This window comes from Pistacia vera, unplaced genomic scaffold (assembly GCF_008641045.1).
Source record: "Pistacia vera cultivar Batoury unplaced genomic scaffold, PisVer_v2 Contig970, whole genome shotgun sequence".
Taxonomy (NCBI): domain Eukaryota; kingdom Viridiplantae; phylum Streptophyta; class Magnoliopsida; order Sapindales; family Anacardiaceae; genus Pistacia; species Pistacia vera.
This window is the reverse complement of record NW_022196857.1, coordinates 798,555-825,216: the sequence shown is the minus strand read 5'-3', so window position 1 is coordinate 825,216 and position 26,662 is coordinate 798,555. Positions and strand designations below refer to the sequence as shown.

The window sequence follows — 26,662 nt, the reverse complement described above, 5'->3', positions numbered from 1 at the left end:
AGAACTCTTATTAGTGCTTGTCAGCCTTATTTTTTAGGCATAACACTTTTAAATGCAGCTAAGACCTTAAATTTTCAAGAGAACTTGGCTGCGAAGAAGAAGAGTTTGAAGTGAAGAACAACCTTAAGAGGGGATAAGATCTAAATTTGATGGCTTTTGTGAAAATGATTTTGTTTTTTTGTATGATGTTTCTCTTGATACAAGGAATTTCTTTTTTTCCATACTGTTTGGGGAAACTAATATTTTGGTAGGTTAACAATGTTAGATTTTGTTGACTTGATGATACATGACTATTGGGCTAGACATGAATATGGAGTATGGAGGCTGTATATTGGTGGTTGGCAGTGTGTAAGAGATGACATTATGTAGGGCTGCAAAAACAAAATCGAAACTGGTTCGAAAACCAGTTTTTCAAAGCAATTGGTTCGATTTCAGGTTTTAAAATAGAGAAAACCGAAAAACTGGTTCAGTTAACGATTCAATTGTAATTTTGAACCAGTTAACCAAAACCAGTTTTTCCAAAAATTTAAAACTAAAACCAGAGGAAGATGAAGAGTGAGAGAGTTAAAAAATAAGAAATTAAAAAAACTAACAAACAGGGATGCACGCTTGCTTTGCATTTAATTCCTTGGAACTCTCACCATTTTTAATTAAAAATTAAAACACTCATTCACTCTTTAGTCCTCACGTTTTTAGATACCACACCACCTCTCACATTCCCCTGTCGGTCCCCACTTATATCTATTGCTTCTTCTCCTACAATTACAAGCACCCTTTTGCCTCCTATTTTGAGTTAGGGTACTTGTTTTCCTAAGAGTAACACTACACTCACAAACACTTCTCACTAACTTTCTCTCACAAATGCCACGTGTCAGCTTGCAATTGATCAGCTCGCATGGGTCCCACCTGTCCAACACTGGGTCTTGCCTGACTAAGCCAATTGCGAGCTGCCACATGAGGTTAGTGAGAGGTGTTAGTGAGAGATGTTTGTGAGGCTAGTATTATTGGTTTTCCTAAATCAACTTTCCACCGTAGTCGTAGCTACTGGACCGATTTTTTTTTTCCCAATTCATCTCCCAATCACAATTGGCTTTATTCTTTTTCCAAGTGGTCTCTCCATCTCATTCGACAACAACCTCCACACCCAATAGCATTCGTTTGATAAGATTAAATTCTTTGATTAATCTCTTCAACTTTCTAAGTTTCGCAAGCTTTTTTATTCACCTATCTTCTTCTTTTTCTCTCTCTAGAAAGGTTACTCTATCCAAAAAAGTTCAGATATCACGATTATATATGAGTTGATGGGGTGGAAGGTGGAGTCTTGGTGGTTTGACGGTGCGAGGAAGTTGGGGAGGGTAGTTTGACATCGTGAACCCTCAAAATAATGGGGTAATGGGGATTGTTTTATAAGACCGGTTCATAAATTGGTTAACTAGTAACCAAACCAAATTATCGGTTCGGTTAGTAACCGGTTCAAGAGATAATTTGGTCCTATTTCAGTTTAGATTATCTCTTGAACGGAAAAACCGATTTGGTTCAAAATATTGGTAATCTGGTCCAGTTACTTGGATTTCCACACCCCTAACATTATGTAGTCTTTGGTTCCTGCCAAAGTGAATTTTAATAACTCCACAAATTCCACAAGGGTACATCATATTATGATGATGAGTGAGAACTTTAACATGTCTTCCTAACAAATATGGTCTCCATTTGGAAAGTGCAAAAGTGATGACAAGTATTTCTTTTTCCTAAATAGAAAGATTATGAAGCTACTTAGATAAAGCCTTACTATGAAATGGCAAGGGACGTCTTCCTTGAGTAAAAACTAAGGGTGGTTGATTCCAGGTACTTTGCATTTTTTTAAAGAACCAGAACAAATCAAAACTGGTCTATTTTGTTCTGGTTTCGAGTACCTGGGTAAATTTCAATTACCCCCCAACTTTTAAAAAAAAGGACAAATACACCCCCAAGAAACCAAAAAAGTAATAAAAAAATCAAAAGATTGCAAAACAATATAAACCAAAAAAAAAAAAAAAAAAAAAAAAGAACAGTCAAGACTCAAGGTCAAGAGATACCTTCAATAATTCTTCTTCAAAGATAAGAGGAGAACATAAATGAGAGGCTAATTGGATGATGATGGCATTGATGAGAAAAAACGCAAGTAGATTTGAGAGGCTGGCCGTAGATGGAGAGCAAAAACGGAAGCAAGTTTGCCATTCGCCATTCGTTGAGAGCTGTTTTGGGTGTATTCTGATTTTTTAGTTTTGCAATTTAGGGTCAAGAGCAATTTGCAGGGTCTTTTTAAAATTTACACAGGCCTACTTAGGCTCGCATGCTTACGAGCTGAGTATTAGCAGGCTTGGTACTCGACTTATCAGTCTTTAGAATTGTTTGAGTTCGAGCTTGAGCTCCACACGAGCTGAGCCACGAGCAGTTTGGCTCGGCTGCAACCCTATAGTAATGAGCATATTTCTAAATTCAAAAAATACATAATAAAGCTTTTTATTTTGAATTTTAAAAACAAAAACATATTAAAAAAAAAAAAAAAAAAAAGGTAAATGAACACCATCTTCATGATCCATAGGTATTCAGTACCGTACTTTTTTTTTTTTAAGTAAAACGCCCCGTGGCCGACCGTAAAATAAAATGCCGTCTTCCACTGTTGCTCAAGTTTGGTAGTGCATCCCCTTTCGTCTTTGAAAGTTTATTGAGTTATTGAATTAAGTTTCTTTGTTTATCAAAGATGGTGTGGGGTGTCTTTCCAGTTGATCCTCTCTCAGGTTTACTACATCTTCTTCTTCAAATATCTCCTCTTTGACTTAAGCATCGGAGAAAAAAAAAATATAAGTATTTGTAACTAGCGATTTATTATTTATGGCACAGGCGAAGATAAATACTACATATTCAGCAGGGGGAGTTACAAAGTGGGTCGCAAAGGTAATTGATTAATTCTCTTAAGTTCTGTTGTTTTTTCTAATTTTTTTGGTCGCTTTAATTGAATTTATATGTAGTTCATATTTGTACTTTAAGAACCAAATGAGTTTAGGCTGTGTGATTTTTTTTTTTTTTTATTCTTTTAAATTCTATTCTAGTTGGTTTATGACAATAAAAGTTGCCATAGAATGATATTGCATTTTAATACATCTAATGCAAGTTCATTATAATGCATCAATTTAAACTTAATCTCGCCTTTTAGGATGTGATGTAATTATCAATAAAGACAAAGGAGTTTCTCGAATCCATGCGGAGATATTTGTTGATGAAATGATTTCCTTATATCCCCTGCAAAGAAGTTCTTCTAACATAAACTCCAATGTTCGGATTCGAGATTGCTCTAAGTATGGAACATTTATTAACAAGAATGGTGGGTCGAAGGAAAAACTTCATGAATTTCCGGATAAAGAAACAACTCTCAAAGATGGTGACTTAATTTCATTTGGAACTGGTAGTGCAACCTACAGGTAATTTGTGTTTTCTTCTGTACTTACGATTTGGCTTTTTTTCTTTTCTTTTTTAAAGTTTAATTTTCTGGAAAGTTAGTCAGGCATTTTGTTTTAGCTTAATTTTGATGAAATTTCGTTATTAGGATGACTCTTTTGTTCATATTAGTTTATTGTTAGATGAAGCGCTGTTATGTATAAGTACTTATTAAATGTTAGTTACATTTATGCTATCACCTTGCCTACTGCCATAATTTTATTTTGCTTTAGTCATATTCTTTGCAATTAAAATTAGACAGGTTTTCTTATGTTCCGCTCCAACTTTTTGTCTACTGCTCTGAACTTATCCAAGTAAATGCTTCCATTCAAGAAAAAGTTTCATCAATAGGTCAGTGAGACTCATTTTTTAAGTAGGAAACTTCTATATGTATTTGCTAATATGTTATGAAGCTTATTCTTTATATTTCACCCCTAATTAAGGTATTCTTTTAACATATATTTGAACAAGGCTTGAGAAAGAGTCGAGAATTGAAGGGAAGTATTGAGAATGCTAAGAATGGAACATTATAGGTTTTTTTTATTATGATCTGACATAAAAGCATGTATCTGAGTGTTGCATATGGAATGTGATAGACCTTTTTGTCTAATGTATGTGATTTTGGAAATTGTACTGTAAACCAAGTCTACTGTATGCATTGTTTCATGCGAATAATCTCTCAGATATAAGCATTCAATTGAGTAATTATAGAATTTCATGTCCTGAGAAATCTGTTACTTCTGTTCCTAGATTTTGGCAAAGCAGACCCATAATTCAAATCTGAGGGTGAACGCATGTCTCTCTGTTGTATCAGACATAGTATTCTGAGATTAATAGAAACAGATTCGTAGTGCTGCTTGTATATTTTATTGCTTGTAATCTCAGTAGCTGATCTCTTCAGTAGTCGATTTGCACTATTAATTCTGTTTCGATTATTCCAACATCATTTGACATTGTTGTCCCAACTTTCAACAAAATATGATGCTGATATCTCTACTGGGGACTATGATTATGTTGTTTGAAGCCCCTTTTCACAATTGAAACCTTCAATCTTTTTCCTTAATATATTTGTAAATACTCTCTTACTTCGCTTTAGGCAGTTTATGATACATGTAAGAGAATCAGCCTTCTGCTTTTGAAGTAATTTGTTTATTTTATGATACTGTATTATTCATGGTTAACAAATAATTTGCTTTTACAACAGGTGCTTATCTTACCAGTAATTTCTGTCTGGAGTGCACACATGTTCTTGTTCATAATCAGATGCCTTTAACAAAAGATCTCATTGATGCTATTTTGGCTAAAAAACCTCTTGTTACTGATGGTTGGCTTGAGGTACACAATTATTAACTTTTATTTTGCTGTCTAGGGAAACTAGCTTGCTGTTTAGTTAGTTATAGTATGAAGTTATCAATAGAGGTTTTAAATGTAACTGGGTATCGGGATATTTCTCTTGCTTGCACATTCTTAACTCTATTATGGAGTCTTGTTTTCTTCTCTGCCAGATTTTCTTTGTTATAAAATTTAAATTTAAAGAAAGAAAACCAAGAAAGAAATACTATATTTGTCTTGCTTAAATCAATGCGTCATATCATTTGTTAAAGCATTTAATAGAGTGTTATGCTTGTCATGTGTGTTTTGAAGTTCAGATTAGTCACTCTGCAACTTTCAAATTGTGCTTGGAAAAGTAGAAATACCACTCCAATTATGATAGATGATATAACATATAGCTGTTTTTTGAGTTTGGTTTTACTATGACTTCTTTTCTTTACCAACCTTAATCCTATTCGTTTTTGGTAACATTTGAACGAAATTAATCTATCTTTGAAGAAGATTAGGATTTCTAGTCACAAAGATTTTTTTGAATCTTGTCTTGATTAAGTTTCCAAAGAGTGTGAAACACTTCCACAGTGCTAAGACTACTTTTAAGTTTTGCGTTCCAATTAGGATTCACACTAGGATAACGTTTCTAATAAGACTGAGGTCGTGTTTGGTTCTGATTTCATTTTTTCTTTTCATGCTTTCTCTCATAATACTCCAAATACTTTTTTGGCACTTGTTCTCATTTTTTTTCTTCCTGAAAGTACAAAGTTCTGTTTTCATTTGTCTTAACTTACATGTAAAAGAATAGTGGAAACAACTTTTAATGGTTTTGTTGGGATCCCACATTGAAAGGAAAAAGGGTGGGCATGTGGGTTATAAAGGCTTGGGCACCCTCCCTTGGCAAGCCGGTTTTCCAAGGAGAGTTCTACCCAAGCCCATGAAAGACCCATGGCCCAGCCCAAATTGTTGAGTTATTGGAGTGAGTTCCTATCAGGTTTTCTTTACTTTTGGGAATCATTTTTTTGAAATCAGAGTGTAGTTCCAATTTGTTTTATTCTTTTTAATTAATTTTTACTGTAACATTAAATTTATTTTTTATTTAAAAATATTTATAAAGAAGAGAAGTTGTATTGAGCAAGCAGTGTTACCCACGACAACTTCTCATCATTGTCCTATTTATGATTTGACAGTTTGGGGGCCTATGCTTTTTTTATTGCAAAATATTTGGTTACAACATTTCAATCCAAGGAGAAGTTCCATGAGCGTTTTCATCATATGTTGTATTTTGATGAAAAAAGGCTCGATCAAGATGTCTGATTATAAATTTTCTTTAAAGTGCTTTACCTGAGATTAAATTTAATTGCTAAGGAATATCATTTCTAGCTCAATCTCGTGAAGGATGTGATGATTTTGTTGTTGTGTTAGTTACCAAGTTGTGGAGGAATGTACTAAAAGAAAAGAGGTGATGGTGATCAAAATTAGCTTTGAAAAGGCTTATGACCATTTTCATTGGTAAGTTTTGGATTTTTCCTTTGATTAAAGGCTTTAGGGTCCAATAGAGAAGGTAGATGAAGGATAGATGTACTTATTAAATTTTCAGTCTTATAAATAGGTGTCCAAGGGGTTGTTTTGGTGCCTTAAGAGGATTAAGCTGAGGAAATCCTCTCTCTCTCTCTCTCTCTCTCTTTTTATTAAATAGACCGACGAACAAAGTGGGTGAAGGGAATCTATTGAGTTGCATTCAGGTTGGTTATGATGAAGAGTGAGGTGTTTCACTTTCAACTGGTTGACAATATTCTTTTCTTCTTCATTAGGGAAGTGTATGTTACTAAGAGTTGAATGTTTTAGCTTTAGTTTTGGATTCAAAGCTCATTAGGCTAAGAGCACCATTGTAGGGATTAGTTATTTAAGGAGAAAATCAAGTATCTCGCACTCAAAAATTTTAACTTATTTTTCCGGTTCTTCTCTCTCTCTTGGTCACATCGTACATCTCTAGCTAATGAGAGCTTGGGCTAGTTTATAAACTTTGGGTTCGCTTAACTAAGTAGATGCGTTTTGAGTGAAGGAAGCTTACGTGAAGCTTGAATAAGACAAAATCTACTTTGTTGAGCTCAGGCTATTACATTTTTCTTTTTCTTTCTTGTGTTTCTCAATTTGTTATGCTATATTGTAAGAATAATGCCTGAGTGGGTTCTTTTGCGTAGAATGAATAAATTCTAGTTTGGACAATGCTCATTTCATGAGTATGGTATTTGATATGTTCTTAAATCCCATCTTTTGTTTCTAGATTAGTGAACGATTTTTGCATTTCAATTCATTTTAAAATGACAGGTTTAGGATATTTTTCTTTAGTTAGTTCATTATACATGCATAAATCTGATAATCAATTGAATGGTATTTTTCTAGGAGTAATATCGTTGAGGTCATGACCTTTGCCTTAAAGAAACAAGAGCTCCCCTCCCTCCCTTCTTTTTTGTTTTTTTTTTCAAATATCAACACAAATTTCTTGATATTAAAGATTGTTGATTTAAATACCTCATCTGTGATGTAATGTTATGTTATGTTAAACGACAGTGTTTTTGTGACGTAGAAGGTTTTCATTCTTGTAATTTTGTTATGTTTTTTCTTTAATTGTGAGTTTTGGTTTAGATTTGTGGTATCAAAGACATTTGAAGATTGTGCACGCGTTAGATTGTAGATTTAGGCAAACAGTTTTAGTTGTAGAATCTCTGGTGTTGATTTTGAGACCACGGCCCCTGTTGTTTCTTTAAGCCAAAGACAGAGATCTTACTGTAATTATTCCTGCCTAAAACGTTGAACAGAAGTAAAGTATAGCAACTGTAAAGATATTGTTGCGTATTAATACTAATTATTGTTATATATTTAGTCTGTTGCAGAGAAAAGCATTTGCACTGAATTTCCTAGCTGCAATTTGTAAGTTATTTCATTCTTTCCTCCGCTGTGAATTTTTTTATTTTTATGACATTCTTCCTGGATTAATTGTGATTAAGTTAGTGAGTATATTGTGGTTTATAGCTTGTGAATAAAAAAAAAAAAAAAAAAAAGATGTTTTATCGAATGATTCCTTATTTTATTCAATTCAACAAGGGACATATAGAAAACATTAATAAATAACATATTTCATGATCTTACATTAGTCATACACTGATTATATTGTATGTAATAATTCATTTCTTTAGATTGTGTCAATGTTGGATACGTGAAATAAAATGGTGGAGGTCAGTCTAGAGACCTACCTTTGTAGATGTAGGCATAGAATCTAATACTTAAAATGCAATATCTTGGTATTTTGGGACATTATTTTATGTTAGGGATTTTCAATTCCTTGAGGTAGATTAGGTTTCTTTTACTTGATTTACTTAGATTGGGTTTCTTTTGCTTCTTTAAGTTATATTAGGTTTCTTTCTTTGAGTATAATTTAGTCTGCTTTTTGTTTCTTATATGGCCTCTTTATGTTTTCTTGAAGACACAGATTGGCTTAATTTGAGACATACAAAACCCCAATTGTTCCTCTCTCTTCTGCTTCAGTCTTTCTCTTCCTCCTTTCCCTCTCTTCTTTTTCTCCCTTTTTTCTTCCCGTTCTGCATTATGGCATAACTTAGATATTATGTTGAACCTTTTCCAATTAGTTAAGCTTTGCAGGTTGATGGTTCTAAAAGGTATTGGAGACTTTTGAATAAGAGGCTCTATGCCCAAATTGTGAAAAATGCTCATTCTATTTACTGAAACACAACCCATAGCTTACATTGGATCCATGTGAAAAGCCCATTGATTAAATCCAGCCTTGCATATTTGGGGATTTATTAAAACTTCAGAACTGCTTTTGACCTGTTCGCGTAAACTTAAGTTTTAGGATTAATGATTATTGAACAATAAAAATCAGGGTGTTGGAGAAGGGAGGGCAGAGGTAGGTACATGTTATCTAATGTTTTTCTTTTTAATTTTCTCCCACAGTTCTATTATGACATTGATGGTAGAGGGAGTGCCATTTGAACTTGCAAACTCAGAAACTCGTAAGAACTGTTTGGAAGCATATACTTTTCTGTTGGAATCGATAGACGAGGTGAAATTTCTATTCCTTTTTCACTTTGAAGATTTTGAATTTCTATTTTAAATTCTCAGAAGTTTTATATCATTGATGATTAAATTGGTGAAGGAACTTAATATTCTTTTCCTTTTTACTTCTTTTCTATATTTTATTTTGATATTTAAATGTGTAGTACACACTAACACATGAAACAAGTGAAAAGAAAAATGAAAGGAAACTTGACTTCTAGTTATAGCATGATAAAATTTATTGTTGATCTCTTAGGGAGAGGTAATGGATAATTATACTCTTGTGCTAGTAATAATTCATGTTGAACTATCTTTGTGAAGAGTCCAAATGATTCTTTTGATGTTTACCTATCCATATTCTTCATGCAGTATAAATATGGGTATCGATTGCAGTCACTGTTGGAATTGGGCGGCGCAAAGACTCTCTCCATTGAAAGATTTTGTTCAGGCAGCCAAGTATGTTTTTCTTGCTCTTCGAAAAATTAGGAATGCTATTTCATAATATGTTTTTGAATGCCATACTTATGATGCAACCAAATGGTTAAATTTTATTTAAATAAAGTTCTGTTCTTTTAGAAAAGAACAATTATCTTTTCATTTCTTTGTAGTGTGGTCAGCTGTTCGACTTGTTTTAGTACTTTTGTAATTTTGTAGAACAGTTGAGAGTTCTCTCTCTCTCTCTTTTTTTTTTTTTTTTTTTTTTTTTTTTTTTGGTTCTTTGCTTATGACATAAGATTGCAAGCCAGGTTTGGAAAGGTTTCCATTTGGCTCCCACATGTTTCCTTGTATATCTCGGCTTTGCTGTAATCAGAAGACACGTGTCTTCTTGCCCTGTTTCTTCGTTGCCAAGATCTTTGAGAGTTCTTGAGTCCTCACACTTCATTTTTAAGGCCGAGATCTCTTGGAAAATTGGATCATCATTACTTCCTGTGTTTCTCAACATATATGGAAAGAAAAATCTTTAAGGCTAGGGATAGGGTTTACCCAGCACTTGACGCTTGTTTCACCAAATCAGGTCTCAACCTTTAGGAAGTCAGAATCTGGCTCATGTTCTAGCATTTAGCAACCGTGCTTCATCTTTAGGGGTACCAGCTCAAAGGTTGAAGCAGTTAACTCTTGCCACTGACTCATGTTGTAGTAGGACTGTAAATGGCATGCGCTTGAGTTATGAACTGCTTCCTCAACCTATATACAAGATGCTTCCATTTCTTGGAAAGGTACATAATTTATATGTTGATTTAGGTTTTTGAATTGGGTAAAAACTTGTATATTGATGCTGTAGGTACATCGAACTTATATAGAGAAGTTGACTTTCTATCCTACCTAAAACTAGGAGAATAATAATACATCTTACAATTAAGGAAATTATTCTACCAACTATAACTAGGCTAAATGAGAAGAAAATAAAGAAAAAATAATATACAATCAATTAAATACAAATCTGCCATCAGTCACTCAGATTTGTTATTCATGTTTTCTAACATGAACTTTATAACCATAGTTATTCAACCTTTGGCACCCCTGTGACTTGTATTTGGGAGAAATCCAATGTGGGGAGATAGATTTTCTATATATAAAGAAGCACAACCACTATAATATGACAGAAAGGACGTAACACCTTGTACTTGTAGCATGATCTTCAAAAGCAATAGTAGAACGAGCAATGTACTTTCAACAGAGACTGTCACTCAACTCTTAGAAAAACTATGACTTCAATAATTTCTTTCTTATCTAACATAAAAAAAAACCATCACTATTAAAATGATATAAGGGTGATAAACAAAACTGTCCTGCGACAATTACTAAAAATATTTGAGTGGCTGTGGTTTTTGACATAAATGTTAAAAACCCATCAAACTTGAAAGCCTCACAAAATTCAGAGAATGACACAAACCACTTACCAGACTAAGCAAATCAGTGACACTCTTAAAAAAATACTAAAATACCCAATATACAAATGGAATAAACTATTTAAGGCATTCCACTCTTTTTTTCTTTCTTTCTCTGTTCTCTTTTTATCTTCTCTTTAATTTCTGTCTCTCTTTGATGTGTAGAGAGACAGACTCTTACTCCCTTTTGTCATGGTGGCAAAAGAGTTTGAGATACTTCTTTATTTAATTCATTAAATGGGAGATTGTTTTGGGTAGTTTAGTTGTGATAGTTCAGAGCTATGGCTAAATTTTTGGTCATTTTGATGGTTGATTGCCATACTCTGTATGGATTTTTCTATTTTTTTCAAGGTGTTCTTCTTCAGTTGAATGCTTGTTCAGTTTTGTATAGCACTTCTTTTTTTTTTTTTTTTTAATTCAACTTCTTATTATAAAAAAAAAAAAAAAAAAAAAAATCTATTTTTCTCTCTTATTTTGCCAACTTATCTATATCACTTTGATATCCAGTCCATTTCATTTCATGCATTTCCTGCTGTGACTGCCCATGGTACTTCTAAAATCTAAACAAAAGAAAAAGGGGTAACCAACAAAAAAAAAAAAAAAAAAAAAAAAGAAGAGAAAGCCAGCTATCAGCTCATGCAACACTGGTCTTTTTTGGGGTTGGCTCAAAGCATGATATACGTGTCCTTATAAGGATACCAAACAAATTGTGGTTTGTTTGCCTTTTCACTAGCAATGTTTGAATTGATAGGTTACAAAAACTTTTCAGCCCTATGGACGAAGCTGTAATTTATTGGTTGGAGTTGAGTTTTTTCACTGGGGTAAATGATCCGGAATGAAGATTAGAAGCTTTATTATTCTTTTTTTTTTTTTTTTTTTTTCTTTTGCTAGAAGCTTTATTATTCATATTAGTAATTTAGAGATAGTTTGTTTGAGCTGGATTTGTTACTTTTGTAAGTTACATTTTGGTTTTTCTAAATAAGATTCTCTTGTGCAAGTAGGATTTTATGACTTATTAGAAGTGGAATCCTAGATTCCTGTTGGTTTAGGACTTGGACACTTAATAGGCCTAAATATTTTCTGTGGATTGATGAATGAAATATTATGATGAAAATTATCTTCCTAATTTCATTCTCCCCTTTAGCTCTATTGGCTCTCTAATTTCTATTAGATCCCTAATGTGTTGTTTTCTATCTGATTTGTCTCTTTCCCTCTTTTCTTTCTCTCCCTTATATTCTATTGACTTGTCTTGCACGGACCAAATTGTCAGATGACTTTACCACCTCAAACACAATTGGATCTCCAAATCTTGACTTGATTTAGGTTTCTAGTTTCTAATTTAGGCCCCAAAACATTATAAAAAATCAACTATATAGTTCATCCAGTTGTATAATTCAGTGACTGGTAGTAGTCTATTGCTTTACCTAGCAATAGGCGCAATATAAAATGCAGTAGTCATGACTCATGTATTGCTACGTTTTACAAGAAGTCTGATGTTTTTAGGGTCTTGTTTTCTGACCTTTGTTAGGTAAATCATTTCTTGTAGGACTTGGAGTATGGAGACCTTAATTGTGTGGTATTTATCATCCCAAGAAGATCCAAAGATGATTCTAATTGCTTCAATAAGCTCAGTTCACTACCTAGAGTGGATGAAATGGATTTGATATGTGCTGTTTTATCTGGACGTCTGGATCCATCTATTTTGAAAACACCATCTGGTAATATATTCTTGTTATATTCACAATGTGTGAGTCTTGCGTCTTGGTTAGGTGAATATCTACTATATACACATTTCTTTCTCTAATATGTTTTAAGCATTATAATTTGGAATATCGATACTTATAATTGGCCTCGTCTCCAAATTATTTATTCATGTACATTGAGCAAATTAGTTTCAAGTTTTGGCCAGTGTACTAAATCTAGCTTAGGCCATCATCGAAAAATGTTGAAAAACTAGAATCAAAGTTTATGCCTCTTGACTCTTCTTCCTCACTTGGAAGCTGAAACTTGAACTTTGAAAATAAATTTGGGGAGACAGATTTGGCAGGTTTATTGATCTTATTGGGCTGCTTGACTATGTCACAGTTAATAAGTCAGGAGAAGAGAAGAGCAAATAGAAGCTTGACTCAGGTTAAACTTGCGAATCATGCTTTAAATGTTATTCGAAGATGTGAAAAATCAGAGAGAACAAATAGTGTGTTTATATTTCTTGTGTTTTGATCAAAAAAATAATACATCAATAAATAGGAAAATAAAGAATTAATTTAGGAAACAAATAATCTAATCTAGGAAATGAATAATTTAACTTCTTATTTTACAGATTTTATTCTTAATATATATTGATTACAATCCTAATATCCTAATATAGAATTATACACTTCAACACTATCTCTCAAGCTGGAGCATATAAGTCATATGCACCAAGCTTGCTACAGATAAAATCAATGCGCGGACCTAAGAGATTTAGTGAGGATGTCTGCTAAACTGGTCGTTGGAACTGACATGACTAGTGGTAATACATCCAGAAAGAATTTTTTCCCGAATAAAATGACAATCAATTTCTATGTGCTTAGTTCTCTCATAAAATATTGGATTAGAGGCAATATGGAGAGCATCTTGATTATCACAGAGTAACTTCATTTGTGACACTTCTAAAAATTTCAACTCTTAGATCAGTTGCTTTAACCAAATGAGCTCACAAGTAGCTAAGACCATTGCACGATATTTAGCTTCTACGCTTGATCGGGCAACAACAGCTTGCTTCTTACTTTTCCAAGACTCTAGGTCTCCTCCAATAAGAACACAAAAACCTGAAGTAGAACATCTATCAGATGAAGACCTTGCCCAATCAGCATCAGAATATCCAACAATATGTGAATTACCCTTGTTCTCATATAACAAGCCTTTGCCTGGTGCACCTTTTATATACCTTAAAATCTAAACAACTACATCCCAATGATTATCACATGGAGACTATAGGAGCTGACTTACAACACTAACAAAAAAGGAAATATTAGGTCGTGTGATAGTGAGATAATTAAGTTTACCAATCAGTCTTCGATATATTCCAGGATCAGTGAGCAGCTCCCCTGTCCCGGTGAGAGTTTTAAATTAGGATCCATAGGAGAGTCTATTGGTTTGCAATTTGACATTTCTGTTTCTTCAAGAATATCTAGTGCATACTTTCTTTGAGAGATAACCATACTAGATTTGGACTGAGCAACTTCTATACCAAGGAAGTAGTTAAGAAGTTCTAAATCTTTGGTCTGAAAGTGTATGAATAAATGCTTCTTCAATTGTTCAATACCATCTTGATCACTCTCTGTAATGACAATATCATCAACATAGACAACCAGATAGATACATTGCCCTGGTGATATATGTCTATAAAAGACAAAATGATAAGACTTGCATCGAATCATACCAAACTCTTGGATAACAGTACTCAATTGTCCAAACAAGACACGAGGAGATTGTTTCAAACCATACAGAGAACAACGAAGTTTGCATACCAAGGGACTGTGGCATTGGAAGAATCAGGAGAAGGACTACCATCGATAGGAGCCTCAAGGACACTAGCTGAATCAGGAGTAGTACCTGTAAATGGAACAAGACTATGGTATGTAATGGGAGACTTGGTAGTAGAAGATTGTAGGGCTATGACAGACTCAGGAAGATTAGTAATGTATGGTATGGGAAGGACCGTGGTTATTGACTCACAATCTAAGGTAGAAGGAGAAAAGAATGGAGACGACTCAAAAAAAGTAACATCAGTAGAGAGAAAATAGCGATGTGTTGATGGAGAATAACACTTATATCCTTTCTGAAGACGTGAATACCTTAAGAACATACACTTAGTAGATTTAGCTGCCAATTTGTCTTAACCAGGAGGGAAAACATGGACATAGCATGTGCACCCAAAGACACGAGGAGGGATAGAATACAACGATTGGTCGAGAAATAAAATGGAATGAGGTACCTTGTTGTTGAGGATAGAAGAATGCATCTGATTTATTAAGAAACAGGCGGTCAAAACAGCGTTTGCCCAAAAACGAAAAGGGACTTTATTATGTAAAAGCAGGGTATAGGCAGTTTCAATGAGATGTCTGTTTTTACACTCAGCAACCCTATTTTGTTGTGGGGTATAAGCACTAAAGGACTGATGAAGGATACCCTGAGAAGACATGAATTTAGTAAAGGGATCAGAGAAATACTTGCGAGCATTATCACTGCGTAATACTCTAATAGCAGAATTAAATGGAGTCTTAATTTTCGCATAAAAAGATTCAAAGATGGAAAATGACTCGAAACGAGTTTTCATTAGGAATAACCAAGTACAGCATGAGTAATCATCAATAAAGGTAACAAAGTACCGAAAACCTAAAACAGATGACACACAACAAGGACCCCACACATCTGAATGAACTAACTCAAAAGGGGACGCAACCTGTTCATTGACACGCTTTGGAAGGGTGCTACGAGAATGTTTTCCAAGCTGACATGACTCACAATTTAAAGACGATAAATTAGATAGACCAGGATGCATCTTTTTAAGCTTTACTAAACTGGGATGACCCAAATGATTATGAAGGAATGCTGGAGATTCAAAGACAGTATACTATAGATGGTAGATGGAGATGGTAGATGGAGATGATAGAGGCCTTGTGACTCATGTCTTGCGCCAATCATCCATCTCGTGCCTCGATCCTGTATAACAATAGAGTCAGTATCAAAAGATATAGAACAGTTTAAAGAGCAGGTAAGTTTACTGACAGAGACAATATTAAATGGACTATTAGGAATATAGAGAACAAAGTCTAATTCTAAGGATGGAAGTGGTTTGGCATGACCTATAGCTTTAACAACAGCTTTGGAGCCATTGGCTAAAATAACGGATGGTAAAGATGCAACATTAGTTAAATGAGCAAGTAATTGAGGGTTACCAAAAATGTGATCAAAGGCACCCGAGTCAAGAACCCAAGGTCCAAGAGAAGAAGATTGAGTAAGGCATGCAATTGAATTACCCGATTGAGCGATAGAGGCAATAGATGAAGAAGACTGCTTATTTGCCTGAAATTGGAGGTATTCTTCATAATCAGCCCAAAACTGTTTAGGAACTTGCATTTGAAATAATAAGCATTGGTTTTTTTTGCTAGAAGCTTTATTATTCATATTAGTAATTTAGAGATAGTTTGTTTGAGCTGGATTTGTTACTTTTGTAAGTTACATTTTGGTTTTTCTAAATAAGATTCTCTTGTGCAAGTAGGATTTTATGACTTATTAGAAGTGGAATCCTAGATTCCTGTTGGTTTAGGACCTGGACACTTAATAGGCCTAAATATTTTCTCTGGATTGATGAATGAAATATTATGATGAAAACTATCTTCCTAATTTCCTTCTCCCCTTTAGCTCTATTGGCTCTCTAATTTCTATTAGATCCCTAATGTGTTGTTTTCTATCTGATTTGTCTCTTTCCCTCTTTTCTTTCTCTCTCTTATATTTTATTGACTTGTCTTGCATGGACCAAATTGTCAGATGCCTTTACCACCTCAAACACAATTGGATCTCCAAATCTTGACTTGATTTAGGTTTCTAGTTTCTAATTTAGGCCCCAAAACATTATAAAAAATCAACTATATAGTTCATCCAGTTGTATAATTCAGTAACTGGTAGTAGCCTATTGCTTTACCTAGCAATAGGCGCAATATAAAATGCAGTAGTCATGACTCATGTTTTGCTACGTTTTACAAGAAGTCTGATGTTTTTAGGGTCTTGTTTTCTGACCTTTGTTAGGTAAATCATTTCTTGTAGGACTTGGAGTATGGAGACCTTAATTGCGTGGTATTTATCATCCCAAGAAGATCCAAAGATGATTCTAATTGCTTCAATAAGCTCAGTTCACTACCTAGAGTGGATGAAATGGATTTGATATGTGCTGTTTTATCTGGACGTTTGGATCCATCTATTTTGAAAACACCATCTGGTAATATTTTCTTGTTATATTCACAATGTGTGAGTCTTGCGTCTTGGTTAAGTGAATATCTACTATATACACATTTCTTTCTCTAATATGTTTTAAGCATTATAATTTGGAATATCGATACTTATAATTGGCCCCGTCTCCAAATTATTTATTCATGTACATTGAGCAAATTAGTTTCAAGTTTTGGCCAGTGTACTAAATCTAGCTTAGGCCATCATCGAAAAATGTTGAAAAACTAGAATCAGAGTTCATGCCTCTTGACTCTTCTTCCTCACTTGGAAGCTGAAACTTGAACTTTGAAAATAATTTGGAGAGACAGATTTGGCAGGTTTATTGATCTTATGGGGCTGCTTGACTATGTCACAGTTAATAAGTCAGGAGAAGAGAAGAGAAAATAGAAGCTTGACTCAGGTTAAACTTGCGAATCCTGCTTTAAATGTTATTCGAAGATTTGAAAAATCAGAGAGAACTAATAGTGTGTTTATATTTCTTGTGTTTTGATCAAAAAAATAATACATCAAATATATAGGAAAATAAAGAATTAATCTAGAAAACAAATAATCTAATCTAGAAAATGAATAATCTAAGGAAATGAATAATCTAACTTCCTATTTTACAGATTTTGTTCTTAATATATATTGATTACAATCATAATATTCTAATATAGAATTATACACTTCAACACTCCCGCTCAACCTGGAGCATATAAGTCATATGCACCAAGCTTGCTATACATAAAATCAATGCGCAGACCCTTGAGAGATTTAGTGAGGATGTCTGCTAAATGGTCGTTGGAACTAACATGACTAGTGGTAATACATCTAGATAGAACCTTTTCCCGAATAAAATGACAATCAATTTCTATGTGCTTAGTTCTCTCATAAAATACTGGATTAGAGGCAATATGGAGAGCAACTTGATTATCACATAGTAACTTCATTTGTGACACTTCTACAAATTTCAACTCTTAGATCAGTTGCTTTAAACCAAATGAGCTCATAAGTAGCTAAGGCCATTGCACGATATTCAGCTTCTGCGCTTGATCGGGCAACAACAGTTTGCTTCTTATTTTTCCAAGACACTAGGTTTTCTCCAATAAGAACACAAAAACCCGAAGTAGAACGTCTATCAGATGGAGTCCTTGCCCAATCAGCATCAGAATATCCAACAATATGTGAATTACCCTTGTTCTCATATAACAAGCCTTTGCCTAGTGCACCCTTTATATACCTTAAAATCCGAACAACTGCATCCCAATGACTATCACATGGAGACTGTAGGAACTGACTTACAACACTAACAGAAAAGGAAATATCAGGTCGTTTGATAGTGAGATAATTAAGTTTACCAACCAATCTTCGGTATCTTCTAGGATCAGCTAGCGACTTTCCCTGTCCAGGTAAGAGTTTTAAATTAGGATCCATAGGAGAGTCTATTGGTCTGCAATCTGACATTCTTGTTTCTTCAAGAATATCTAGTGCATACTTTCTCTGAAAGATAACCATACCAGATTTGGACTGAGCAACTTCTATACCAATGAAGTATTTAAGAAGTCTTAAATCTTTGGTCTGAAAGTGTATGAATAAATGCTTCTTCAATTGTTCAATACCATCTTGATCACTCCCTGTAATGACAATATCATCAACATAGACAACCAGATAGATACATTACCCTGATGATATATGTCTATAAAAGGCAGAATGATCAGACTCGCATCGAATCATACCAAACTCTTGGATAACAGTACTGAATCGTCCAAACCAGGCATGAGGGGACTGTTTCAAACCATACAGAGAACAACGAAGTTTGCATACCAAGGGACTGTGGCATTGCAGGAATCAAGAGTAGGACTACCATCGATAGGAGCCTTAGGGACAGTAGCCGAATTAGGAGTAGTACCTGTAAATGGAACAAGACTATAGTATGTAATGGGAGACTTGGTAGTAGAAGATTGTGGGGCTATGACAGACTCAGGAAGATTAGTAATGTACGGTATGGGAAGGATCGTGGTTATTGACTCATAATCTAAGGTAGAAGGAGAAAAGAATGGAGACGACTCAAAAAACGTAACATCAGTAGAGAGAAAATGGCGATGTGTTGATGGAGAATAACACTTATATCCTTTCTAAAGACATGAATACTCTAAGAACATACACTTAGTAGATTTAGCTGCCAGTTTGTCCTAACTAAGAGGGAAAACATGGACAAACCATGTCCACCCAAAGACAGGAGGAGGGATAGAATACAACGATTGGTTGGGAAATAAAATGGAATGAGGTACCTTGTCGTTGAGGACAAAAAAGGGCATCCGATTTATTAAGAAACAGGCAGTCAAAACAGCGTCCGCCCAAAAACTGAAAGGGGACTTTATTATGTAAAAGCAAGGTACGGGCAGTTTCAATGAGATGTCTATTTTTACGCTCAGCAGCCCCATTTTGCTATGGGGTATAAGCACAAGAGGACTGATGAAGGATACCCTGAGAAGACATGAATTTAGTCAAGGGATCAGAGAAATACTTGCGAGCATTATCATTGCGTAATACTCGAATAACATAATTAAATTGAGTCTTAATTTCCGCACAAAAAGATTCAAAGATGGAAAATAACTCGGAACAAGTTTTCATTAGGAATAACCAAGTACAACGTGAGTAATCATCAATAAAGGTAACAAAGTACTGAAAACCTAAAACAGATGACACACGACAAGGTCTACACACATCTGAATGAACTAACTCAAAAGGGGACGCAACCCGTTTATTGACACACTTTGGAAGGGTGCTACGAAAATGTTTTCCAAGCTGACATGACTCACAATTTAAAGATGATAAATTAGATAGACCAGGATGCATCTTTTTAAGCTTCACTAAACTAGGATGACCCAAATGATTATGAAGGAGTGCTGGAGATTCAGAGACAGTGCATGCTATAAATGGTAGATGGAGATGATAGAGGCCTTGTGACTCATGTCCTGCGCGAATCATTCGTCCCGTGCCTCGATCCTGTATAACAACAGAGTTAGTATCAAAAGATATAGAACAATTTAAAGAGCGGGTAAGTTTACTGACAGAGACAAGATTAAATGGACAATTGCGAATATAGAGAACAAAGTCTAATTCTAAGGATGGAAGTGGTTTGACATGACCTATAGCTTTAACAACAGCTTTGGAGCCATTGGCTAAAGTAACGGATGGTAAAGATGCAACATTAGTTAAATGAGCAAGTAATTGAGGGTTACCAAAAATGTGATCAAAGGCACCCCAGTCAAGAACCCAAAGTCCAAGAGAAGAAGACTAAGTAAGGCATGCAACTGAATTACCTGATTGAGCGATAGAGGCAATAGATGAAGAAGACTGCTTATTTGCTTGAAATTGGAGGTATTCTTCATAATCAGCCCCAATGAGAGTTAGTGATGGTTGAGTGTGTCCTTCAGAAGAGTCAGAACGAAGGTTAGCCTGAGCAACATTAGTGGTCCGAGTAGGGCGACCATGTAATTTGTAACATTTTTCCTTGGTATGCCCCCAATGATGACAGTAACTACACTTGGGTCGCCCGCTTTGACCACGATCTCTTGGCTCTCCTTTATAAGTAGTTTAGATGAATAAGATTGGACACAATGGAATACAAGCATTGAATATCATTGGTATATAGTAGTTTAGCCTGACTCCATATCTCACAACATGTGCGGTATGTTTTGTAAATGGGATGTAGATTATTGTCAATTGACTGCCATAATGGATTACACAATAAAGCATCAATTTTGATCTAGGAAGACTTATCTGATGTAATGTTGGCAGCCTTTGTGGTCAAGTGATCCTCCAGACCTTGACCCGTACACCATAACTCGACAGAGGCAGCCTAAGAAGAATAATTCGCACTCCCAACAACTTATCAGTGGTGATTAGTGGGAGAGACAAGAAAGAAAAACCACCGAAAGTGGAGTTTGAGCTAGAAGTAACCATGATAACTAGCAAATCTGATTGGAAAACCAAAACCAGAGGTAACACGGATCAAACAAACAGATCAGAGCAGAAGATCTGGCGAGGACAGCGACGGAATCCGGTGAAGCTTTCGGAGTTTGACGTTGAAGGCAGTAGAACCTTCATGGGTTTTGCTCGCTGTCGTCTTCTGAGCAAGGTGGTGTCGACGGTGAGAGCTGACGCTCGCCGAAAAAGGTGATCAGAGTTGGATCTGCTAGAAAGAAACACCACACATGGAGGCGCATGCAGCGGTCGATGACGTCGATCTTTGTGAGGTTCTGCCGGCGAGATAGAGACGATGAGACGTGTATGGTCAGGTGGAGGTTCTGACCATTGGAGAGAGACGCTTAATCGTCGTTGGAAAAAAAAAATTTTAAATTTTTGACAACCTAGCTCTGATACCATGTGAAAAATCAAAGAGAACTAATAGTGTGTTTATATTTCTTGTGTTTTGATAAAAAAAATAATACATCAATATATAGGAAAATAAAGAACTAATCTAGGAAACAAATAATCTAATCTAGGAAATGAATGATCTAACTTCCTATTTTATAGATTTTGTTCTTAATATATATTGATTACAATTCTAATATCTTAATATAGAATTATACACTTCAACAGAAGAAAATAATATTTGATCGCAAAAGATCCTCTAGAAGTTCTAGGCTCCGTTTGGTTAGTTTTTTAGAATAGCATTTTGTGCTGAATAGCATAAGATTTTGAAAAGTTTTTGGTACATCTATAGAAAATATTTAGATTATTTTTAACTCCCTACGTTTGTTAATTTAACTAAACACCTCCCACAATAAAAGTTTATAAATTGACAAAAACACCCCCACCTATCCACATATTACTGGAAGCCGGCCACCATCGCTGAAAGGTGGCAGAATCTGTTGGAATGGCGCACGACTGGCTAGTTCTGGCCGGTCGTGTACCAACTTGGCCTTTTCCGATCAGATCTACGGTCAACGGCCAGATCTGGTTGTCGTTGATGGTCAAACGATGGCCAAGATATAGTTGTCGTCAACATCTAGATCTTTGGCCATAGATTTGGCCGTTTTTGGCCAAATCCATGGTAGGTCTGGTCGGAAACGGATAGATCGGCGTATGAGCCGTCAGATCCAGCAAGTCATGCGCCGTTACGGCGTCGATGGCTGATGGTGGTAGCGGCAATAGCTGCTAGCTGGTGATAATGGCTTGGGTGGGTGGGGGTATTTTTGTTAATTTTAAAACTTTTATTGAAAAAGATTGTTATTAATGTTTTGAGTTAAATAGAATAGATTGGATTTGGAAGAGAATTTTAATTATTAAAACTAATATACATTTTGATAGGATTGGATGGAATAATAGGATAAGATAGTGGAAAAATAGGAAACAAACGGAGCCCTAGTTTTTTCATGGACTTTGTTATTTAGGACTGATAGAAAGAAAGGATAGACAAATATAAGAAAAAGAGGGAGAGAGAATAGCAGAGAAACTTGACAAGAGTGATAGAAGAATCATAAATAAGAAATAAAGAGATTGAAGAATTAAGGAGAAATTAAAAATGAGAGAGATAATTAAGAACCAATTTTATTCATTTATTTTGTACAAAAAAAAAATAAAAGAGGTTTAGTATATCTGACCTTACTTGAGGTTTGAGAAAATATTCTCAAACCCCAGAAGTATTCAAATTCATTTACTACCTTTCCTCTCATTTCATAAAATCATCACTTACCTCCCATGACCATCCTAATTTGACCTTTAGATTTCACAGTCAAAGGAGGTAAGTGATGATTTTGTCAAATCTAAGGGAGGTTACTGATGATTTTTTATACTTTAGGAGACATTGCTCTAGATCACGTAAATGATGCCTCAAATTGTTTTTTTCAAGACCATAGAACCTTTCAAAGATAGTGCATCATCAGCCCCAAAATAATGTATGCAGCTTTTGGTATATGCCAGAAAAATTTCTCAGTACTGAGAGGCTGAAAGACTAGTTCTTCTGTAACTTTTTTTCTCTTATGTGTAGAGTTTGTGTTGATAGTCAGAAGCTCATATAACCTGAGATTGAGCATATAACATGAGATTGAGCTCGGATATTGTATTGGTCTAGGATGGATAAAAGGAAAGGAGAGATAAAGATAAGAAATTAGGGACAGAAAGAAAAGAGGAGAAATTGGGGAGAAATTTTTATAATGATCGGATAGAAACCTAAATAATATATCTTATGGTTAATTTCATAAACCATCCGTGAGGTTTCAAAGGTAATCAGTTGGAAACTGAGTTTGGATATATTCTTTGAAACCACCCCCAAGGTTTTGAAAATTAATTAAAACCGACCTTAAGGTATACAAATTAAATCAAAATCCACCCCTGTCAATGGAATCGATTAATATATTGTTGACAAAATTGGAAATATTTATTATACCTTTATTGTCGTCTACGAAAATTATTTTGTTTTTCCTTTTTTCCTCCTTTCCTCCTCTTTTCTCTCGTAACATAAAAAACCATAGACTAAAAAATCATGCTAGAGACACATAGCCCTCCAACCCCCACCATCAACACCCTTCATAGTGTCCAAAATGTGCCTACTAAGTTAAGATTAAGAGGACCCAAGACTAATAAACTGACTCAGACTCTCATTCGCTAGAGATGTCGGATCTGAGATCCTCATTTTTTCTGGATCTCCTTCGTAAGGAGTTGGGTGGGATTTCAAATGACGACTTCAATCTGTCAATCTTGCTTTTCAACACCTTGTTCCTGCAATTACCAAATTAAGCTTAATCGAAACACGTGGTTTGATTTGACTGGTATAAATTATGAAAATTATTTTGCCCTAGTCATTTGTCATCATCTTTGACTGTCTTTAGATGAATTACAAGGGCTTTCAGCACCAAAATCTTAAAATTTATTTTTGTCAGTTATTCATAGTATTGTTTCTTTTGTGGCTGCTTGGAGAAACCTTAATTTTTTTTTTTTTTTTTTTTAATTTACTTATTCATTTAATTTATATATTATGAAAAAGATCATTCTGTTTCTCTACTATATCAAACTAATTCGATTGGATTATGCACTTTGCAGTGCTTATTTCATCTTCATGCTCCACGGACGAGACAGTGGTTGCGGACTCTGATGTTGAAGCACAGACATCTTCATTGGTTAATGCAACATCTGCTGCCACGACTGAGGAAGCCCCCAAATATCTGAGAAAAGATGAAATATTTGTCAATTATGCAAACAATAGTATGACAGGAAGCAGAGAGAAGGCTAACGAGGCTAATGTTGTAGCCCTTACTGAGGAAGCCCCCAAATATCTGACAAAAGAGGAAATATCTATCAATCATGCAAACAGTAGTGTGGCAGAAAGCAGAGAGAAGGTGGACGAGGCTGATACTCAAGTCCTTGCTAAAGAACCCCCCAAATATCTGAGAAAAGAGGAAATATCAATCAATCATGCAAACAATAGTATGACACGATGCAGAGAGAAAGCTGATGAGTCAGAATGTGAACATTCAGTTGTTATTTACAGCCAAGATTTAGTTGTCCGAGATTTGAATTTAAGTGCAACTTTTAGCTCTACAGCAACTAATGGAGTCATAAATTTCAAATGCTTCAGAAAGGTATTGCCTCAAAATTTTACATTCCAGCTGACGCCATAAATATCTCTCCAAATCAGAACAAAAGGTGTGGGTTGTCTTAAGAAATTCAGACATGCATTGCACCTATTTCTTCACTTTATTGTGTTGGCTTTCTCACAAATGATCTGACTACTCTGTGATTAAAGTGGCACAAAATGCTTGTCATGAAAAAATTAATTACCTTCTTCTCATCCCGGACATTGAACTCGTTGATCTGTATTGCAGCAATGCAACAGGAAGGCTATTGTGACCATACTAAAGTTTTTATACTTCTATCATTTTCAATTGATTTTAATATGGAACCCTGTGTTGACTTTTTTCTTTTTTAAAAAGTTTTAAAATTTTAATTTTCTTATATTTTCATCTTGTGCTTATATTTGATTTGCGAGATCTGCTTGTGCTTACAATCCGGTGCCAAGTTCATATTAATGTTTTTGCATGCATCTCAATATCTCGTGTCAAAGTACTCTCGTAGTCTCGTTATAGGATACCTGATCTTTTTCATAAATGTTTAATATAATTGTAGATAAATACTCAGTCGGGGAATAGCTTCAGCAGTCTTATTCCATTTTCAAAATACCCATATAAGTAAGATCTATGTTCCACAACCAATCTGATGGCTGATAGCATTCTGAATTTTGTGTAATGACTTTATTTGACTTTGTTTCTAAATGCCAGAGATATGGACTTTGGTACTGCAGAAATGGTCGAGTCTGTTAAAGAAGAGAAAAAGAGAAAGCAAGCAGAAGCTATTGCAGAAGACTTATTTAACAATGAAAAGGTGAGCAGTGAAATTTATTTTGAGGTAAACTGAAATTAACAAGGCTTGCAGGAATTGATTTTTTTTTTTTTTTTTTTTTTAAATTTAGGGGAGAAAACGTGGAGTAGCTGGTTCCCTTCATGGACTTCTTACTCGATGAGAAGGTGAACTGCTCATGGCATGACTATCTTTTATATTGTTTCAGAATTATTAAAATTTTAATGGTAGGACTAGCTTTTGTTGATTCATAATGGCATGGATAAGAAAAGAAACATTTTCAAACTTTAAATTTACACCCCAAAAGGAATTAGTCCTGAATTGAGATTCTAAACGTTAAGATGAGTCTACATTGCTTCATAGTTTGCCTGTTAAGCATATTCCTCAGTTTTGCTATTCAGGCTTTGGCTATACTTGGAGGAAGTTGGTGGAACTTGTGTTTTTGTTAGCGTGTTGAGATGCATCAGTTCTGGAACAGCTATGTAGCCCTTAACAGCATTTTGTCTAGAGATCCTGGGCTCTACATATTCTTAGGAAATTGACTGTTTTGGACTTGAGTAAATCTCGTGTTGTGTGTTTTTATAACGATGGATGTATTGTATATTTTATTAATTATAGTAATTGGCCGCCTAAGCTCAAGTCAACACTAATTTTTTTTTTTTTTTTTTTCAACACTAATTTTTTTTTTTTTTTTTTTGGTGATTTATTGTGAGATCGACAATGAGATCCTTTGGGATCATAATCATACTTGATGATATAATTAATCCCTCAAGGTATAATGTATAGACCCTTCCTTCACCTGCGATTCATAAAATCATGTACGACAAACGAGGAATTGATGGGAAACGGTCTGTGTTGTGTCAATACGACCTGTTTGGCTGTTTGTAGGCAACTTATTCTGCTGCCGATCATATTACGGCTTGACAAATTTTTGCTCAACACAGACTCGACTAGACTTATTCTAATTGGGTTGGCATCACGCTACACATGTCTGATTACATGTGGAGGAAGGTATTATTTAAAGGAGCTTAAACATGTATAGCTACTTCCAATAATTTTAACTTCCTTTCTTAAAAAACAAATTTAGTGATTTACCAATTATACCTTTAATAAAACGATAAATAATAGATTACTTATATATAGTAAAACATTTCTATAGTCATAATAGTAGGACTAACTAATTTTATTACTATAAGGAGGTTATAAGGTGTAATTACAAAAATTTCTTATTTCATAATTCATGTTTTAATAATACAATATTAGGATTTTAATTTACGTTTTAATAGTATTAAAGTTTTAATTCAACCTTTCAATTGTCTACTTTTGAAACGAATAGAAGATTGTGTCTTAAAACAAGATAAGTGTCTTTGATGGAATTGTAAATACAGTTACTGCATGGTAAATTGATGTGAAGTCACGGACAATTGCTAATTGTTTTAAGCATTGCAAAATTAGGACCCCCGATGTTGATGAATTGCAAATTACAAATGAAGTGGATGAGGAGAATCAAAGAGTCAATGTAGAATTGAGTGATTAGATTCGACAGCTTCACTATACTA

General features: G+C 34.6%; 1 protein-coding gene across 2 annotated transcripts; it reads left to right on the top strand.

Moving 5' to 3' along the window:
* Positions 1–2,621: 2,621 nt before the first annotated feature.
* Positions 2,622–25,585, top strand: LOC116121233 (nijmegen breakage syndrome 1 protein). 2 transcript variants are annotated; one of them, XM_031407180.1, is made up of 14 exons: positions 2,622–2,780; positions 2,884–2,937; positions 3,197–3,461; positions 3,740–3,828; positions 4,682–4,812; positions 7,688–7,734; positions 8,776–8,884; positions 9,247–9,333; positions 12,313–12,484; positions 23,790–24,328; positions 24,873–24,934; positions 25,025–25,127; positions 25,216–25,270; positions 25,505–25,585. In XM_031407180.1, the coding sequence occupies exons 1-13, from the start codon at positions 2,744–2,746 to the stop codon at positions 25,264–25,266; spliced, it is 1,746 nt and encodes a 581-aa protein (XP_031263040.1). In that variant the 5' UTR covers positions 2,622–2,743; the 3' UTR covers positions 25,267–25,270; positions 25,505–25,585. The 2 variants fall into 2 exon arrangements, 1 of the variants encoding a protein (XP_031263040.1); XR_004126682.1 differs by lacking the exon at positions 24,873–24,934.
* The last annotated feature ends 1,077 nt before the right edge of the window (positions 25,586–26,662 follow it).

What these genes read in the sequence shown, in the direction of transcription:
- LOC116121233 (XM_031407180.1), top strand. Translation starts at nt 2,744, where the DNA reads ATGGTGTGGGGTGTCTTTCCAGTTGATCCTCTCTCAG. An exon ending in TTACAAAGTGGGTCGCAAAG is followed by an intron (nt 2,938 to 3,196) that starts GTAATTGATTAA and finishes CTCGCCTTTTAG; the next exon opens with GATGTGATGTAATTATCAAT. An exon ending in ACTGGTAGTGCAACCTACAG is followed by an intron (nt 3,462 to 3,739) that starts GTAATTTGTGTT and finishes AAAATTAGACAG; the next exon opens with GTTTTCTTATGTTCCGCTCC.